This window comes from Balearica regulorum, chromosome 16 (genome assembly GCF_011004875.1).
Source record: "Balearica regulorum gibbericeps isolate bBalReg1 chromosome 16, bBalReg1.pri, whole genome shotgun sequence".
Classification (NCBI taxonomy): domain Eukaryota; kingdom Metazoa; phylum Chordata; class Aves; order Gruiformes; family Gruidae; genus Balearica; species Balearica regulorum.
In genome coordinates, this window is record NC_046199.1 from 6,933,537 (window position 1) to 6,953,187 (window position 19,651).

The 19,651-nt window shown below is 34.9% G+C and overlaps 1 protein-coding gene across 9 annotated transcripts in view; it reads right to left on the minus strand.

Annotated features, from left to right (window-relative positions):
* ZMYND8 (zinc finger MYND-type containing 8) overlaps positions 1-19,651 on the minus strand; it is a 61,599-nt gene that overhangs the window by 24,837 nt on the left and 17,111 nt on the right. For 7 of the 9 annotated variants that reach the window (XR_012838051.1, XR_012838050.1, XR_012838049.1 and 4 more), the window contains exons 3-8: positions 10,526-10,674; positions 5,832-6,050; positions 4,855-4,968; positions 3,020-3,112; positions 1,734-1,821; positions 1,047-1,102 (exon numbers count right to left, since the gene is read on the minus strand). Coding sequence is in view for 6 of the 9 variants with exons in the window: in XM_075768806.1 (XP_075624921.1) it covers positions 1,047-1,102; positions 1,734-1,821; positions 3,020-3,112; positions 4,855-4,968; positions 5,832-6,050; positions 10,526-10,674 (719 nt within the window). In the remaining 3 variants the exon portion in view is untranslated. The remainder of the gene's footprint in view (positions 1-1,046; positions 1,103-1,733; positions 1,822-3,019; positions 3,113-4,854; positions 4,969-5,831; positions 6,051-10,525; positions 10,675-19,651) is intronic. The other 2 variants (XM_075768805.1, XM_075768807.1) reach the window with 1 other exon arrangement.

The following is a 19,651-nucleotide window of genomic DNA, read 5'->3' on the forward strand; positions in this document are numbered from 1 at the left end:
TATTATTATTATTTTAGCCTGTCTAGTTTGCTAGCATCATTTTTCCACAAATTTGTGGTTATAAATCAACATTTACTTGCTGTGAAATCAACACTGTTTTGACAGACACCCATCTTTTTCTACCCCAGTAACGTATGCATTCCAGTTAATAAATCAGTCACATTTTTACACCCCTCTTCAGACTGCATGCTACTGTCATTTACTCCAGTCATACATCCTTTATTTGATGTTGTAATTATTCCGGTGATAAAAAATTATTCATCATCATTTCTTCCAATGGCAAAAAAAAAAAAAAAAGAAAAAAAATCACAGCTGGACATTTAATTTATGTAGAACCAAAAATAAAATATTTTACTCCTTATGCTCATATTATACACACTAATTAAGATATCAGGCTCATGTTATACACGATTTTGTCCTATTAAGAAGTGATAAATTCTCAGAATTTATGTGAATCATGGATATTGCTGTGTCAACCCAGGGATGGAGAAAGCACTGCTATAAAGGATCAGATAACTTATAGAAATGAAATATTGTTCAAATATGTTACCTTTAGAATAGTAAGGTTTTGTAATACTTAACATTATCTACTGCCACTGAAATAAAATCAGTGCAAACGATCAGTTAAGAATGCATGCAGTCATATCGAATATGAGTATGGAATTCATATTGTTACAGCAAAAGAACCATGAAAAATGCATCTATGAATCAGAAGATGTGGGTCTCTTTTTCCAACACCAAATATCCATTTAGAAGACAGGTGTCTTTGCACAGCATATGTCCACTTTCTTCTCTTCACACACACACACACCCGCCCCCAGTAAGTCTTAACTATAGATAGTGAATATCCTAATGGAAGACACATTAGCAATGCCCTTGCCAAAAATCATTCTATAGGCTATGGATATTCATATATAAACATAAGAAAGCCTACTAAAATTATAGTTACATGACACACATATTAGAAAACACATATTTCACTCATGAATACATGAAATTGATCACTTAAAAATACAGAACAATTAAGTTAATTGGGGCACACATACCTCATGCTCACAGATTTTGATGATGACTTTCGCTGTTTGTGTCAATTTGTGATTTCCTGAGGCAACAATAAAACGGTTTAACCAAGAAAATTGTTACAGTAGAATTATGATAATAGAAGTATGATAGGTTTTAGTTTTAAAAGTTAACATTAAAAAGAGAACATCTAAAGAGACGATGTAAAACACGTATGTATAAACAACATGCTTGCAAAAGCAGAAGGTAGGCACTTTTCTTCTCAACATAACTTGTAACAATCTTTAAACATTCCTTTTTGAAGCCTACTGCAGCCTGCCCACCACTGATAGGCTCTTTCAGTGAGGGACATGCTGTATCATCTCCTCAATTAAGTCTCCTATAAAGAGTGGCACAATGCAAAACACTAAAACTTGGGGGTTGGAACCAGATGATCTTTAAGGTCCCTTCCAACTCAAACCATTCTATAATTCTAAATTATTTGAAATTTTTTTAAAGGTAGAATGAGCAAGTGGCAGCATGGGCTGTATTTGGTCCTACAGTTTAATGTAGGCCAGTTGTTTAAAAAAAAAAAATCTGTTGTGTTTAGGCACTATGGTCATTAACAGGAAGATGCTTTCAGTGTTTGCCAACTAGAAGTGTACAAATTGCTCTATGACTTTAACTATTTCAAAGTTTCATATTTGAGGATGTAAGTACATATGAACACATACCCCCATTGTAAATAATGCAGTTGTGCAAAATCCATTTGGCATCAGCCAAAAATGCTTCAGTGCAACCGTACATTTTCTTTTTAACATTCTGTAAAGAAAAATTAAGAATTAATCAGGAAACAGAAATGAGTAAAGGGACACCTTCTTCCTGAATGTTGTTTCCTATCAATCCTACACAATTAATAAAACAGACTACTTATGTACTATAAGACTTATGATTCTAAATAGTTAAAAATCTGTCAAATTTAGGGTGCCTTTTGACTGCCCTGAAAATGTATGAACTGCCTACATTAACTCTAAATAATTAATTATTTAGATCAGCACCTTTAACATTTGCAAAAAAAGTGTTCATTTCCTGAAACAGTGTTCCATTTGATGCCTCTTCAGGTAACAGAGTCCTTGGTTTCTTCTACTGACATATTATCTCTCCACAGCATTTTCTTTTTTTTAATTTTTACGAGACCCAGAAAAAAATATTGGTCATAGTACCTAAGACAGTATGTTTGATATTCCAGCTTACCCACTGGGTAAAGTAATTCAATTAGATAAAATCAGTCACATGGATTCGTTACACCTTTATACCATAAAGACATCAACCTCCACTGTAAAGACATGGAGAATAAAAACTTGCTGTCTCTTCACCAGGTCATAGCAGAACAAAATTCTGCAATGCTTCACTCTTCATTAAGCAGTAGAGAATAGAGAATTTCTTCATAAATTTGAAACTTTTAAATTATTATTGAACTGAGAATGAAAGTCCCATTATCCACCTCTTGACTGTTTTTGCTTGGTTGTTTTTTTTTCTTCTACACCTCAAGACGCAGCGGAGATTGCAATATTTGTTGAATGATCAGTAAAATGAGCCTGGGATGACCTGTGGATATACACTCAAATGGTCCCAAATTAATGGACCAGTGATTCATTAATAGCATACAAACATGATGATCAAATGCAAACTCTGGTTAATGAAGTCTCCCCACAGGATCATTCCTGGAATTAGACGAATTTACACAGGAGGAAGTCATCAGTGTAAGCTGGTCTTTTTCATACTGTTTTCCCTGAGCATTTGTTACTGGTTCAGACAAAATAGTGGACTTGTTCAGTTGACATATGATTGTTTTTAAGCTGTAACTGAACTGGCATTTATAACAAAAAAAAACCAACCAAAAAAAGCAAGCATCAAAATCATTTCAAGCAACCTTTCCATTCCCCCCATCAAACACTTCAGAAATCTTAATGATAGCAATCAAACTCAAGGAGCCTTCTTCCCTTAGCTTCACACAAACCTTTTCTAATGTACAAAGGTCCATTGGATGAAAGATATATTCTGCATAATCTGGGTGCTGATCCAGTGAAACTGGCTTCTGAAATGGCTCTGTCTGTTAGATAAAAAGCAAAACACACTGCTTATTAATATTGAACAGTTTCATCAATGACACAATACTCATTCTTTTTCTAATATTACTTCCAACTGATGTCAGAGAAAATTCTTTAAAGGCAATTCTAAAATTTTGTGAAGTAATAAAGTACTAGCAGAATAAGAGGAATTAAAAAGTCTCATTAACTGATTTTTCATATGCTGGAAGTAATGAATTGCAAAAGTTGGGATTGTAAAATGTGCTGTTATTATTTACAGTGGGGGCAGTTTGTGAGGAGTATCAGATGAGGCTCAACAGATAAGTTTTTAGCAGAATAAAGACACTTTACTAAATTTCCAAGTCACTAGACTTACAAAACTTCTTTTTCAGACTCTCAATAGAATCATAACTTTCAAAACAATGGTGGTTTGGTAATGCAAACACATTCAAACTTTTATCAGTGGGACCTTACTTTTCATCTGCTAATGTGGACGGACTGCAATTCTTCAAACGCAACCAATTAAAGCACTCTGGTACCAAACCAATAGGTTTGGTAAAATGCCCAAAGGGCAAAATATCTCAATAGCATTCATTAAACATTAGCTTTCTAACCACATTTTTGAAACACTTTGTGAATTCAATATAAACAAAGACTGACATTTTGCTTCTGAAAAGCAGCACTTAAAGCTTCTAATGGCTCCATCTAATAGGATAGTATCTACCACTCCAGAATAAAACCATTCCGGGAGCCAAAACCTGTAAGAATGTAAGAGTAATCTCCCCAGAAATTGCCACTATTGTTCTGCTAAAATACTAAACGTAGAGAGATCAGAGTTGCAGAGAGACCGAGATTCTCCACATCTGATTTTTCCAACATATTTTACTATAACAACGCAGACACAGAGACACTCTCCTTGCTCCTCTAAGGTACATACAGGAACAAGAAGGCAATGGGAGTTAAGACAACTCTTTGTAATTGATCATGTTGTATTTTGATTTAGTGTTTTCTTCACACATGTGAAAGCTAGGCAACACTTGCATGGTGAAGAACAACTGACCAGAATTGTTGAAGCAAGAATGAGTGACTGGAATAGCTAAAACTTTGAGGCATGGTGATTTTGAGAAGTGACCCTAAGACAGACACATGTAGATAGGCACGAGTTGGAGGAAAATCAATTTTACCTCCATGATAAAAATTCATAGAACGGCAGACTTGTATCGCATGAAAGTTAATGGCACAGGTTTTCACCACAATGAGGAAAATTTCTTCAGCGTTTTAGAAGTACATAACAAAATTTTGTGGTAAGAACAATTGCTACTAACAGATAGAAGCTAGGTTTTCAACATGTAAAATCAGTAATATAACAGTGTCTGTGCCTAAGGTTCCTGCCCATATAACTGTATTGTTAAGAGATCATGTCTCCTCATTCTCCTTGTATCTCAGAGACAGCATTGCCCACTTTTGGTGAGTGGTTTGTGGAAAGGCACAATATATTTTCACTACACCTACCGAAACTATGTCCAGAAATTATATCAAGAAACTACATTTTAAATGCACTCCAAAACAGTATATACAACCTAAACTGATCTGTCTGTGCTAGCAGGTGGCAGACAGGACAGAAACTGTTACATACAATGTGATAAAATAAGTTCATAATCCACAAAAAGAAGCAAAATCCAGGATTATGACAAACATATGATCCAAGCATAAAAAAACCCAAAAAACAAACAAACAAAAAGTACAAACCCAAACATTTCCTTACCCCTGGCTGTTTCATTTTCTGTAGTGCAAACTTCAGTAAATATGATAGCTGTTCAATGGTGAGCATTGTCATAGCTTTACTCTGTGTTTCTATGCATTCTGCAACTGTGATTTTCTAAAAGTTAAGATTAAAAAATATTTTGTCAGCAAACATTTCTAGATAAATTCTTCTCCACTGAAACATTCTAGCATTCAAATGGAAGATAATAACTATCTTATAAGAAACAAAACATTTCTGATGATGCAGTATAAGTACTTCAGATGCTTATTTTACTTGAATTTTGTTCTGGGTATGTTATTTAAGAAAAAAACAAACCAAACCCCAGAAAATTATCCATCATCTTCAGGATCACGCAAAGTGAATGTGTAAATACATAAAATTCCCAAATACAACATGGTTTCACATAAATGTGAACAAGTGAGAAAGGTACCCGGGCTCCAATACAATAAATGATCAAAGAAAAACATGTGATAGAACAATTTGCTTTCATTAAAGATACTCTAAGTATTCTCTCCCCAGGAATCATTAGAAAGGAATGATTAAATTCTTCTTCAGCCCTGCAGAAAAAAGTAATAATAAAATACCGACTTGTTTATATAGACCCTACAGTGCAATTTTTTTCTGCACTGCTGCAGGGCTGATCAGCTCACTAGAAGAAGCACAAGTTAAACTAGTCAAAACTGCAGAATGTTTTCAGAACTAGAGGTGTCTGATGAAAAGATCACTCTTTGAAATGGTGCCTTCTCTAGAGATGGAAACACAAAGGAAGTTGAAGACTCGTGGTAAGGCAGCAAACACAATCCAGGTACACACACAGAAGCGGCGAAGCAGCAATGGATGCCTCCCCTTCTGTACAAATTTTCCTGGTACTGTTACCAAGAGGCAATATTGGAATGAAACAGAACCATTTCAGAATGCAAAAAAGCTGCTTATGTCTCACAAACAAGAAATAAATCCACTCCTCATATTAAACTAACCTCACATTCTGGGCAAAACCAATCCCCCTCTGGTTCCGCTGTCAGTTTCAGACACTTAGCATGATAAACCCGAGGACAGAGTTCACAGCAGAGGACTTGGCCTTCCCGATGACAAACCCAGCAATAGAAATCATTCCGTCCATCCTGTGGTACAACATCAACAGGGTCTGTGGTGAGTGGCTGCTTCATATAGTAAAACGGACCATGTCTTAGTTCTGACTGAAATGTAGGCAAGAAAAACAGGTTTGGTTTCAAAACAAATTTGCATTTTTCAAATAATAATATTCATAATATATAAGCAAACAGCAGTTTACAGCATTTGATTAACACTTATGCAAGCACAGTATTTTATTCATTGCACAAAATCTTTCATAAAGAAGTTTATTTCTTATTCAGATTTTCAAATGCCAGTTTACGCTCAAGACTGAATATAAATTTTGTGGCAAGTGAGGGCAGAGTGCAAGACATGCAATCCAACAAAAGTCAGTAAACACTGCTGGGTTCAAGAAAGAACTATGGCTACGGAAGCAATTAGGTCCTTTAAACTCAGAATTCCATGGGGCTGTGCAAGCTAAATACTGAGATATTTAGTGATGGCTAAACCTGGGACAACTGAAGAAGTTAGTCCTGAAACAAGAAGTTGAACACCATGCAAATCTGTCCTAAGTTGTAGCAGTTCACAACTTTGTACAATGAAGCAAGCCAGTATTGACTTTGACTAATAAGGCAAACTGTAGAGTAGGATGACAAAGGAGCAAGTTCACATCCTGAACAGCCACCTCTGCTACAGGAGCAGGAACACTAGGAGAGATTTAATCCACCATTTAAATGCGTATCAGAATTTAAGACTCACGATCTCCACTGGTTTGCCTGCACTAGAAAACAGCGTTAACTTTGTAAACTACATGAACTAGTCTTCCACTTGAGCCCACCAGCTCCAAGATGACACAGCTGATGCCAAAACACAAGAAGCAAAGAGCCTAGGATGGATAAAATGGGTCCCCAGACACCTAAAGTTTGTTAGAACAGCTTTGAAGAGCTGCTGACATTTCTTGAAAAACTACATTCTATTTATTAATCACAAGGAAACTTAAGTTTTCTGTTTGTTATTAATTATAGGGGTGTGCTGCTGAGGAAGGCATGGAGGGAAACAATCGAGTTTTAGGCAGTTTATTTACTGTGATTTTCTTGTTTGATGTAAAATCATTTGCTCATGACATTACTTGTAACTATTCAAATATTTGTAATTTGCAGAACCATTTTGTTTGGTTTGCAGGTAGTTTTGCATGCGTCCTGCACCATTTACACATCTGCAAGTTCCTAGACCCTTGAGCTGTCACATGCCCACGTGGCTCATAGAACAGTGCAAGCACATGCATGTTCCATAACTTTGCAGCATCCTGTATGAAATTAGTCACACAGGGCATAAATTAATGTCACCAGAAACCACCAGCATGCCAGCTTGGACCATGATATTTCTAAATTTCTAAAATTACAAAGGACAAGGGCTAATTATTTGCATGAATAGAAGACCTTCAAGTCAAATTAGATGGCGCAGAAGTGATAACCCAGATGAAGATGTTATATCTCAACAGATACACCAGAAGAGATATCATCTGCAATTATCTAACACTGTATAATATTTTAGGCAAAGAAAGGATGTTACTCACAAACATTCCCAAAGCATTCCGCTACCTAAAACTTCACTTAAATTTCTATCAGTTTTGGTGGTGTTTTTTTTCTATTTTACAGATGATACAGCTACTAATAAAAAGATACTTTGTTCCCATCACGGAAATGGGCAAAGCATTATTTTCTGTACTTTCTCTGTGTATATATTTAATCACATGACAAGACTCAGAAGGAAGGTTCTGCTAGATCCTGCGGAATAAGAGGGGGAGCATAAGGCTTTTAGCTACATTTCAAATGTATTACTACTACAATCAAACAGGTACAAAACCCAGGGTGAAGAAGGGAAAGTTACAATTTACAGTGTAGAAACATGTTTTGTTTGCAGCTATATGCAAAATAGCTCAACAGTGATGGAGATGCAGCTATGGGGCATTTTCTCAACTGCAGATAAAGGAAATTACCAGAATAATTTAATACATATTCTGACTTTGAAGTGCGTATAAGCAGTTCATCCAGACTAACTTCCTAAGAATCAAAGATACTGCTTTAAGACAAATACAAAACCTGTGAAACTATTCCACAGAAATCAGCTCGTAACATCCAAACTGAAGTCCCTTTTTGCCAGAGCATGAGAGGAATTAATTTTCTGTTCAAGGATGTTTTTGAACATTTATCAACTTATTTTGTCTAAGCCAAGTTTAAAAAAAAAATAAAATAAAATAAAAAATGGTTCTGAGACTGAAAAAAAGACCCAAAGAACAAAACTAAAGGATGGAAAATGAATGATTCAACTGCATCAAAAGACCTTTTCACTTGTTCTAATGAGAGTAAAATGTTTTAAGTGTTTAAATTTTAACAGTTATGAAAGAAAAGCTTTGTTTCCTCAATTGTTTCACAACTAGCCAATTCAAGCTCAAACAGGTGATAGCTTGTTTAAAAGTCTTTTTTAAAGTTCTTAAGACTTGTAGAACAACATAGAAAACTGAAGAAAAAACAACAGTATTTTAGTACTCTTTTGGGGAGAAATAGATCATTATTTATAGTCAGTTTAAATTAATATTGAAGCTAGTAGTAAAACAAGCTGACCACTTCAATTGCATTATAACTGACCAATTAAGTGTCAGAAGTTCCTGATTTTTAACTTGTCATAGCTACATTCTACAATTCCATAATTCTTTGCTTGTATTTCAACACTTTAAATACCTGTTTGCACCATTCTGAAGATTTGTTACTGCATCCACAACATGTAATACGAAGCTTCATGCAACCATAACTTTAGTTTGAAACACTCAAATATTACAAAACACTTTGTAATATAGAATATTACAAGAAGGTTTCCAGTGATGTTGTCGTACCTCAAAATGGATTTATCAGCCAATTAGAACCACAGCTATTAGCTACATTATACTTGAAACTTAACCTGAGAGCAAAACAAGTAACTGTACGCTTAACTCTCTGTTCAACACTAACAGAATCTTTAACAACTCCTGCTACCATACAGAGCAGTTTTGCAACTACTTTAGAAACCATAATCTTCAGACATGCCCATTTCAAATTTGACACACAAGAAAATATTAAATTAAAAGCAACTTCTAAAAGCTAAGCAAAACTAAACAGATATTTTCTTGCTAAATTGCAACAAATAAAGCAAAATAAGCAAGTCTGATTGTTCTTCATTAGATATACAACTTTATTCTATCCTGTAATATTTCAGGTCTGAGATACCTGGAAAACAGAAAAGGATTTACCAAGGGGAATGTATCAAGTTCAACAACTGCAATTGTGTTTTCACATACATTTTTAAATGCATGAATAAAAAATGGAAATTAATACGCTAAACTTCAATTCCACTGTTGGTAAAATTATCTCTGCATTGCACAGTTAGAAGGTCAGCCTTCAGTGGGGCTATATCTCCACAGTAAACATCCAGGATATAGAATTTATAGAGCCTGACATGAAGCTCAGTAAAAGCCAAACTGGACACATTAAACTAGTGGAAGCATGCCTACACATGCTATTACTAGACCTCCCAATTATCCTTTAATAAAATACACTTGACACTGTAAGGCCTGATTTATTCACAGTCTTTGTCCCTGGACAACTGCAGTGATTATGAATTTCATTTTCTTTCTTAACCAGTGCAATTCTATCAGTATAATATTTAATGTGGATACTGTTACAGCAGGAAAAAAGTGCTCCAAACACTCAGAACTTAAACTTGTGTTTATATCATACTGGCAAAAAACACTGACGCACATAAGCACTTTGAAAAACACACAGCCATGTCATTATTAAATTAGATGAGAAATAATTTTAGTAAAGCTAAAAACTGCTTTCATATAATCTCCTCCAAGATGATGCAGGTGCTTTATGGCTTCATATAGTTCTTTCACTTGCATCATACAATGAATCAGAAATGTCAAAGTCTTCTGGAGTCAAGTTCTTCTAAGAATTACAAAGAAATGCTATAAATTCAGTATTCAGAGACACTGAAAATAAGGTTTCAAGCATAAAGACTGAAAAGTAGTGTCAGCGTGACCCTTTAACTACTTTGGTAGGAATGTACACTGCCCAGCAATCTAAAGGAAAGGGAGGGAATCTGCAAGGAAGGAGCTGGACTTTTGTTAATAATTCACAATAGGACTGAAAGCAGATTAGGGACTTCGACCGACATTATGAGATCTTTCTTAATCTAGGATATCATGCCACTGAACATTTCTTTTTAATGGTTGTAATTAATAACAGCTATTATTGTTGTTATTGTATTCCTTCATAATCCTTTTGTTCAAAATTGCATTTATTGGTTATACATCTTATTAGCTTTATGAAATCAAAAATAAGAACACAGGTGATCTTTCTCATACAGATGTAAAACAAAAATAAACAAACATCCAAATCCAACTTACAATGCCAACTCCTACACCCGCTGGATTCAAAAATTAATATCCATTTCTTAGAGTACAAAAATGGAGCTTCGTAAAGAGGAGAGAGCTCCTGATCAGCTGTCTCTACAACCTTCATTGTTTCATATTCTAGCATAACAAGACCAAGACCTCTCTTACCTGCTCTTTATTATTACTGTTCAATAGACCAGGTTTCTTTTTCTTTTTTATAGGACTTGTTGATGCATCTTGTGGTGAGTGGCCATTAGAGGAATGTGGAGGGCTGGGAAATTTCCTTTTTTGTGCTGTGCGTTCGGCAGAGCCAGGATCTATAATAGATACAAACAATATGGTTGAAGACTGCATAACAATGAAAAAACATCCAAACAAGGTTACGGTTCGTCATTCACACTCCTTCACTGAACAGAATAAAAATTCTAAATTGCCTTTCACCCAGTCACTGACAAAACTGGAAGCACACACTTGCTAAGCTATGCCACTGTTAAGTGCATTCTCAATATAGTAATTTAGATTAACATTAGATTTTTTTTTCTTTTCCCACAGCATTCTAGACATTCATATAATCTCAATTTTTAGTATCTTTTAAAGTGTAAGAACAACTGTTTCTGTAGTTTAGCAAAGCGCTATGCTAATTTGTTATACACTTTAAAAGCAGAGAAACAACATTAAGAGTTCCTGACAGCTTCGCTCACATAATTCAGGAACATAAGCAACGAAGTTAAAACATGGTAAGAGAAAAGTCAGTCCTCATAATTTATTTCTCATATTTAAATAAACTTATTGAAATACGTCAACAGAAAAATTAAATTGTCCTATAATCTGAAAATAAATATGCTACCTCAAATACTTAGTCATTTGTAGTACCTGCTAAATTGGATTGCAAAAAGATAAAATTAAGACAAAACTCCCAGTCAAGTAATAACTTCTCATAGCAAGACAGAGCAGCAGAAAGTGGCACAAATTTTCAGTGTCTCTCACAGTCAGAGTTCTCACATTCAAACCAGCAAATTGCAAGAGCAGTTTAATAAGTCACAGCTGCTGTCTATACCTGAAGAAGGGAGCATGTGCTTGTGTATCAGTTGCTCATGGATTGTCATCTTTGTGTAAACTCATCAACGTAACTAGCCCTGGTGGCTCTGAACTGCATTTTATGAAATGTGCAAAATTTTTTTAAAAAGTTGAAGGAAACTGAGACATAGTTCTATCAAATTAATATCTATTATGATGATCTTCATGTCTGCTTCACTCCTTCAATTATGCTAAACTATCTGATTTCTTCAAAGATTTTTAATTCTTATTTTTTAACTTGGTCACTATTTTGTGTTCATTAGAATATTCAGTAGGAATTATTTACAGCCTTAAAAGAGTTAATACACTTAAAAAAAAAAAAAAAAATCACTGACAAGCTTATCAGGAATATCCTAGATAAAAATAAGAGCATTTGCAACTTCATTTTCTCAGAACAAAATTTAAATTATTCCTAATGAATGTGGGATGCTCAGCTCAATTATAAAGAACTTACTGACATTTTTCAAAAGATCAAGTATGCAACCAACTGTAATAGACAATCATAGAACACAATACAAGTGAAAGTTCTACAGAGTTGGTTTAACATGCTTAATTTTCCTTAAGCTTTTAATGCATGCAACAAAACAAGATAAAACCATAGGGATCAGAAGTCATCAATATCATAGAGAAACAACTGAACACTCCCAAAGTCATTCCCATATTTTCAATCTCCTACTCACATGTACTACAGCGAAAGTTTTGCGGCTGCACGCTAAACAATTGAGGAATAAAACTTGTCTAAAAAATAACTTTTTTCTGATTTTTTTTTCTAGGACTCCATTCACTGCACAGCTACACAAATGTTTGTAATGCATTCGGTGAAGCAGTTATACCAGATGGGAACACATAGAAAGAAGGAGAAATGCTGCTTTTGGTATTAATGCCACCTTAAAGTTGTTGTGTTGTTTGTTTGGGTTGGTTTTTTTCCCCAAACATCAGTGTTTGGCAACTGTTTGACAGAAGCCAGAGCAATCAAACTGCCGGTTGCCATGATTCTATACCCTTTCCCTCCTGGTCTGTATTTTTGCCTTCCAGGCCTCACTGGCTGATGGGCTGAGCTGTCTTAGGTTGCCAAGTCACAAAAACCTCACTGAAACACTTCAGCTGAAGTCTCTAAAGAACAACAGAGGTACCAGAACAACCACCAGTAAGTAACTGGATCAACTTATCAGCATGTCTTTTGTCAATAGATTTAAACTAACTATAAAAAGGTCCACCAAAAAATACTGAAAGTTCCCCAAATAGGAAAAAAAAAGTGAAAACCACAGCACTAGACCATTTCGCATAGGCAGCTGACAAACATCTTTCTCCCACAAATGCCTCCAAACCTGGCTTTTAACTATTGAATGAGACAATTTTGTTGAGCTACAACATTCCTCTCGGAGTGATTTTAACACATTTAAAGAGTCTCGCACACAATATGGCCACCAACACTTTCTCATTAGACAGTCATACAAGTGAGCTAGTAAACCACCGTTTAGCTTAAAACTGTATTCAGAATAAAGTCCTGTCAAATTGAAAAGTTACACTGAATCGCCTTGAAAAGTAAGGTAATTTGTCACATGGCACAAATCTTGAAGGGTCTATGGCACAATAAAGAACTGGATTAGATTTCTAAATTATTTCTGTATTTTGTGCAAATATGGAGGGCAAACAGTCAATAAGAAGAAAAAAAATTGGCTACAATAACAATTTGCACAAATGGAGATAAGATTAACTACCTACATGCTTTTCTCTAAATGGAAAAAAAGTATTTGGAACAATAGTTAAGCATGAACTGACTATGAGGAAATTTTTTTCTGTTGTGAAAAAGGGCAAATTATGTATCACTCCTATTTTTACATTGGTATAAGACGCAATCTTGATGTTAACCTTAGAATTCTTGTATATATGCTTAAGTTTATTGAAAATAATGTATTATTTAGTGAAAAGAGTGAAATGATGTCAAGAAGACATGCAATTATTAACATAGCAAAACATTTTTTAAAAATATGCTCCAAAAACCCCACAATACCACTAAAGCTCATGATGCAAGCTCAAGAATTAATCTGAAAAGATATTTCTAGACTAAATTGCTTTTCAAGAACATATGCTATTTACATGTATGGAAGAATATATAAAGAAAGATTGAAAAAAGTGTAGTGGAAGAACTTATCCTGTGCCAGAAAAGTTGTAGTAGTTTACATTAATTTGTGAAAATACCAATCTTACCTATGATAATTAGCATCACACTTTTTTCAAATGGGTCCAGACACGAGAGATGTAAATGTTACTACTCAGCAGTGAACATTACCTTTTTTTTTTAGTTTCTAAAGCTTTTAAATTTTTTCCCCCAAAATATAGAACTGCACAGAAAAAACCCATGGTTTTGATTTCTTTCTATACAATTCTATGGAAAACATGGTGTTATATGGTATCTTCTGATTGAACAAAAGCTCGGTAACATGTCAAAATAGCAATTAAGAATCAAGAAAACTATAAATAAATATGAAAAACATATGGAAAAATAAATAGAAGAAGATATATCTGAGAGAAAGAAAGGAAATGTATGAATATTTTCCCATCCTGAGTTTTATTCATCTAGAATAGCAGCACCAGGCTAACACCACACATAATTTCAACAATGCTAGGAAAAGTGACTGCCACTAGAGTTATATAGGCACAGCTATTTGAGTAGGGATGCCTAACAGAAAGGTAGTATTGGGTCTCAGAGAAATTTTTCTGTTGACATAAGTTATAAAATTTTGGCAAAATGTAATTAAGATGGTTTAAACAAGCACACACAAACTTCTCGTGTTTTGAGTTTTCTTTGACACAAAGAAACGTAATTTTTTTTTTCCCCTTTGCACCCTTCCTCTTTTATACTTGTAGGCAGCATTTAGGATCAGTTATATTCTGACATGCCTAGGCTGAATTAAACCAATATAATGTGTCTGACACCATTATTGTTACTTATTTCAATTCAAGCAAATCTGCCACCCACTCTGTTTAGGCCAAAATCTAGATTGATTTGACAATACAAAGAATTGCCAGGTTAGGTATGTCACCTAAATGTGTGAAAAATATAAATATCTGCTTTCTCCCTGCAACTATGACATTAAAAATCCTAATACATGTACATCTATGCTGACAGAAGACACGGGGGTTTTTTTCAGTTTAGCTAATTATGCACAGAAGGTGGCAGAAGAACTCTTTTGGCTGGCATATGCTTCATATATCCAATAGAGATGAGCCAATACAGCTATCTTGGAAGAAACACTGCAGCATCAGCTAAAGCAAAACCCACAACTTAACCAAAGTGATCAAACGTAAAACCAAAACAAGCTCTGAATTCTACTTTTTTCATTAAAGTAGAACAGAGCTTATTCAGCATGAGAACTGTTTGCATTCAGAGTGATCAGCAAAACCAGCTCAACCATAACTTTTCTCATCTTTCCATCACTACATGGCTCAAAACAGCTTGTATAAGCCTTTGTTTCTTTATTATAATTTGCAGTTCTCAACAGAGACTTTCCATACATTCCTAAAGGCAGTCATAAGTAAACTACTCTTACTGTGAAGTAGTGACTATGCCTTAATCTTTGTTTTCCCAATGCAGAGAGATTTGCAGAATTGTCTCTCTACAGCAAACAACATCCTCAAAGTACTTGCAAGGATCTCTGAGCCTCTTTATCTCCAGTAAATAAAGCCCTCACCATAACTCACTGAAGAGACTTAGGCTTTTATTTCCAAATTGTACATATGCAAGCACAGCTTAAACCAGAAGGGTAACACAAAAATATAGTTTTCTGGTCTTTGGCTTCCATTTTTCACTCCCAGGCACAAAACTGCCACCAGTGGAGCTTCTCTGTTTCCTTTCTTCAGCCTCATATTGTGGTGTTTACAAAGAAGCTGCCTATGACACTGTGCATTATGCCTTGGCTCTAAGTATGAAAAAAGAAAATCAGACGTAAAGTTCCTCATCATTGGCCTGCCCCTATAATGTGATGCTTCTCACCTTTAAATGCTGTTTTTTTCCTAAGCTGATTCAGGGTCAGGAAAAGGGGTTAAAACTGTTATTAGCTAAACCAGAACTCAATTACAATTCAGTCACAGGCAAATCCAAACTACACTTCAACAGAAAAGGTACAGATTCAATTCTGATTTAACCAAATGATCACACAGACATATATGCTTGGTTAAGTGAAATAAAAAACTACTTAACTAGCGTAATTTTCTTCCGTGGTTCAAGCCTGAGCATACCAGCGATTTTCAAATAAACTAGTGGTGACTCATAGACAACATACAAAAACTGACCTGAAATACATCATCTTTTTTTTTTTTTTTTTTTTTTGTTAAACTGGCAAGTTATTGAAATGCAGAGATTTTCTTGAGGCAATGTAAGATGTAACTGGAAAAACTGAGGAACAGACAGGGAAACAGCAATCAAGGCACAGTCATTTTCTTTGAGATTTAGTTGTGCTAGTGGAATAGGCTTAATGCCTTTAAATATCACTATGTGTTGCGAACTTGCCAATCTGTGAGGGACCTAATAATATGAAAAATCTTTTAATTCAGTTCAAGTAAAATAAGAATGGTAGCACCTACTTAAATTGAGTTATAGTTTTCAATTCTAATTAAGATAAAAAATGCTTAAGTTACATTTTGTGTGAATTTCTCTCAGCAGCAGTGCCCTGTTTAGCACACACTGCCTCTTCTTCCTCCTTGGCTCTTCCAGCTGTGTTAGCAGTTTGTGTAGCTGTGCTGTGAACCAGATCAAGAAATTTATCCATGTGAAAATAACCTGTCAGAAGGAAAATTAATTTTTAATCTGTATCACTTCCCCAATGTAGTTTAACTTACTAATTATTACTTGAACAAAGTTGAAACAAATCTAAGAGGAAAGAACAAAAGAGACCAAATTGTAACTATGCAATAACTTGGTGACTTAGGAGGTGGATGCAAGTTTCTGCTCCAAAAAGGAACAGCAAGAATTTGTGTGATCTCTTCTATGTCAAGTATTTTTGAAAGGGTGTTTAATAAGCAAGAATGGTCTCACTTTGGAGAGTATCTCACCATGCCAGCTCATCGCCATTTATCACGTATCCCTGCAATCTCCCTGCTTCTTCTACAAAACTACTGCCATATACTGAGCAAGTCAACCTGAACCAAAGTTTTCAGATAGGCATCAAGTTGTGCACCCACCTTTTCTAACTGAAAAGGCTGAGATTACTTGCAGTTACTCAGCACTCAGAAGGTTAATAAGAAGTGAAACGTTCTGTGTACTAAAGGGCATTATAGTAAAATAATAAATGAACATTTCATTGATAAACCAGTTGTACCAATGAATTAATTTGCCAAGCAACCTTACTCCACTTGTTTCTTTATTTTGAATGTGTGATTCTGCTTTCTTATGAAAATTTTGAAATCGTGTTCCCAGCACAAGTGAAAAAATAGGCACCTGAAATAACTTTTAAAATTCTCATTAAATGCTACCTGGTTTTACATCACTAGGTTATTATTAATTGCTCTGTAATGTTGCCAGGGTTGACATATGCACCTATGAGTGCAAACCATCCATTGGGGAACAACAAGCTAACCTGAGCTTCACCTGAAGTTTAAAATTTTTCTTTCAGTATACAATCATGTGACTAAAGGATTAGTAACTACTGCTCCCAGGGGACAGACTAAAGCATACTTAAACTGTAAAACAACTTGATTTCCCACTTTATGACTATTTTAGAAGTCCAATTTTATGTGATGGTAACAGTTTTTAAGCAGATAAACTATCATAGTGACTTAATACAATTTAGCTTAGAAAAAACTATAAAACCAAACAAAGGAAATTATTGTACGTCAGGGATCTTATCTTGCTGCAGCACACACAGCACAGACCACAACCATATTTTCTGTGTTCTATACATGGCCAAGTTCTGTACTGTAAGCATTCAATAGCAACGATACCTGACAACTAATTGAGAAGTCTCATTTTTCTCAATGGAAGCAGGTGCCAACTCAGAAAATATGTAAAAGTAAAATGTTGTTTTCCTTGTTTTTCCCATGATACCCAAAAGTAATTCCTCCTGAAAACAAGTAACATCAACATGCCTTACTATAAGAACACAGCATAAACTGCTCAGTACCAAAGACACATCAACAGTGACATCTTACACTTCCTTATGCCCTCCATTCCATATACCTTTTTTTTTTTTAATTTAAAAACTTGCTCAAGCTAAAAGCAATCAAAGTAATTCCAGACTAAACCCAAAATGAAATAGCATTCACATACGCGTTTCTAAGTATCTATTACAATTGCATTCGTTTCTCTACCAATAAGGCCTTAACAAGAGCTGAAATCCACAGCAAGTTACACAGATCTAAGTTGAGGCTTCACAGTATCCTTCCACAGATACACTGTCTTCCCTTTTCCTTTCTCTAGCACCGGTATTCATTCACCCAGGAAGCAAGATGGTTTAGGTAACTGATACGGCTAAAACCAACAAAAACCTCAAAAATTAATTTCAGCTGAATTGGCATACCAAGTCACAAAGGCGACAGTGCCAGGAAAAGAATGTGGCTAACATGAAGGAGCACACAAGCATGGCAGGTCTGACCACATCAGCATATATTGCCTCACTATTGGATCCTCAGCACAATAGATAGCAAGTCAATTACGAAAAGCCCGAGTAAATCAGTCTTACTATACACCATTATTTTCAAATTCAACCTCACAAAAAGGTTAGGCCAACACACCAAAAGCCTTCCCAAAAAGTGTGGAAATTGCAAGGTTTTTTTTTTTTTACTGTCAGCAAACAACTACCACCCTGTGCTGGTGTGGAAGGGAAGAAAAGTTTTATATTTCAAAATAAAGCACAGACAACAACAAAAATTATCTTAACTACATCAAGTTAACTAAATTTTCATGAAGAGCATTACTTCTATGCCTAATTTTATTGTATTTTAAATACATGTCCTACGAAAAATGAGCTGTTTTAAAGTAATATTTACTGCTTGTAGAACAAAATTTTTTTTGTGTTCCAGAAATTTTCAGAAAATGAGAAGAGGGAAACTCAGAAACACATTTGTTTAAACAGTAAAAACCAACCAAACAACAACAAAAAATAAGCTTTTCAACATGAGTTGTGATAAAGACCGTAAAATAAACAATCATTTTAGTTTTCCAGGAGCCAGAAACAGCAATGTATTTTTTCAGTGAAAGCATTATTTTAGTCTTCCAGGAAATGTATTAGATATCAGTAAGCTGAGACTTAGTTACAGCAAGAAAAATTTTCTGTGATGTAAGTAGGTTCTTGATATCTCAATGCAAGCGAGACAAATATGCAAAATTCCAAATAATGTTTCCAATTAAAAACCCAGTCAATAGTTCTATGTAAGTTAGACACTCATCAGAAGTGTTACCTAAACAGAGCCAGCCCAAGGCTACTTCTGTTAACATTCATTCCCAATCCCGTGCTATCCCTTTCATTACGACACAAATAGTTCTGCCAACATTTGGTGAATCAGATCAAGGAATAAAATTAGACGAAATGTAACAGAACAAAAGAGCAAAAATCTCATGAAAGCAGTTTCACGAAGAATTCATTTGATGGCTGTAAGAAACAGCTAGGCTAGCTTAAAAAAAGAAGGCAGCATGAGAAAACGTACAAGAATACAAAGGTGACTGAAGACTGCTTAAGCTGTCACTACCCCACAGAAACGTGTAACTATGCTTTTAGAAGAACAACAAAAACAGAAAACTGGCTTCCACCTAGACTTCTGTCACTTCTCTCTTCTTTCCTCCTCCTCAAAAGCTCTGAATGCATGTACTTTAAATGGTGTGTAGGAAAATCAATGAAGAATTCCGAAAGAAAAAGGAGCAATGCTAACTCCATTGTCAGCATCATTAGAGTATGATTGGATAGAACAGACTTCAATTAATAATTTATATGGATTCCAGAACGGTGAAGTCTCTCAGTTACATTTATTATCCTGTATGGTTTGGTTGCTAACAGATTTATGATTTTTCAAATACATTACCTGTAATACTATAGCACGCTTAATTATCTTCAAAACACTTAAAATCATGGACAAATCTGTTAGGGCTTATACTCAATTCTGAGACATTTTAATCTTATGCCAGAATTTTGAAACATGATGCAGTTGCAATCAACCACTAAAGCCCCGTTTACATTCCAGAAACTTCAACTGATGCAATTAACCCAATCCAGTTGCTTAATG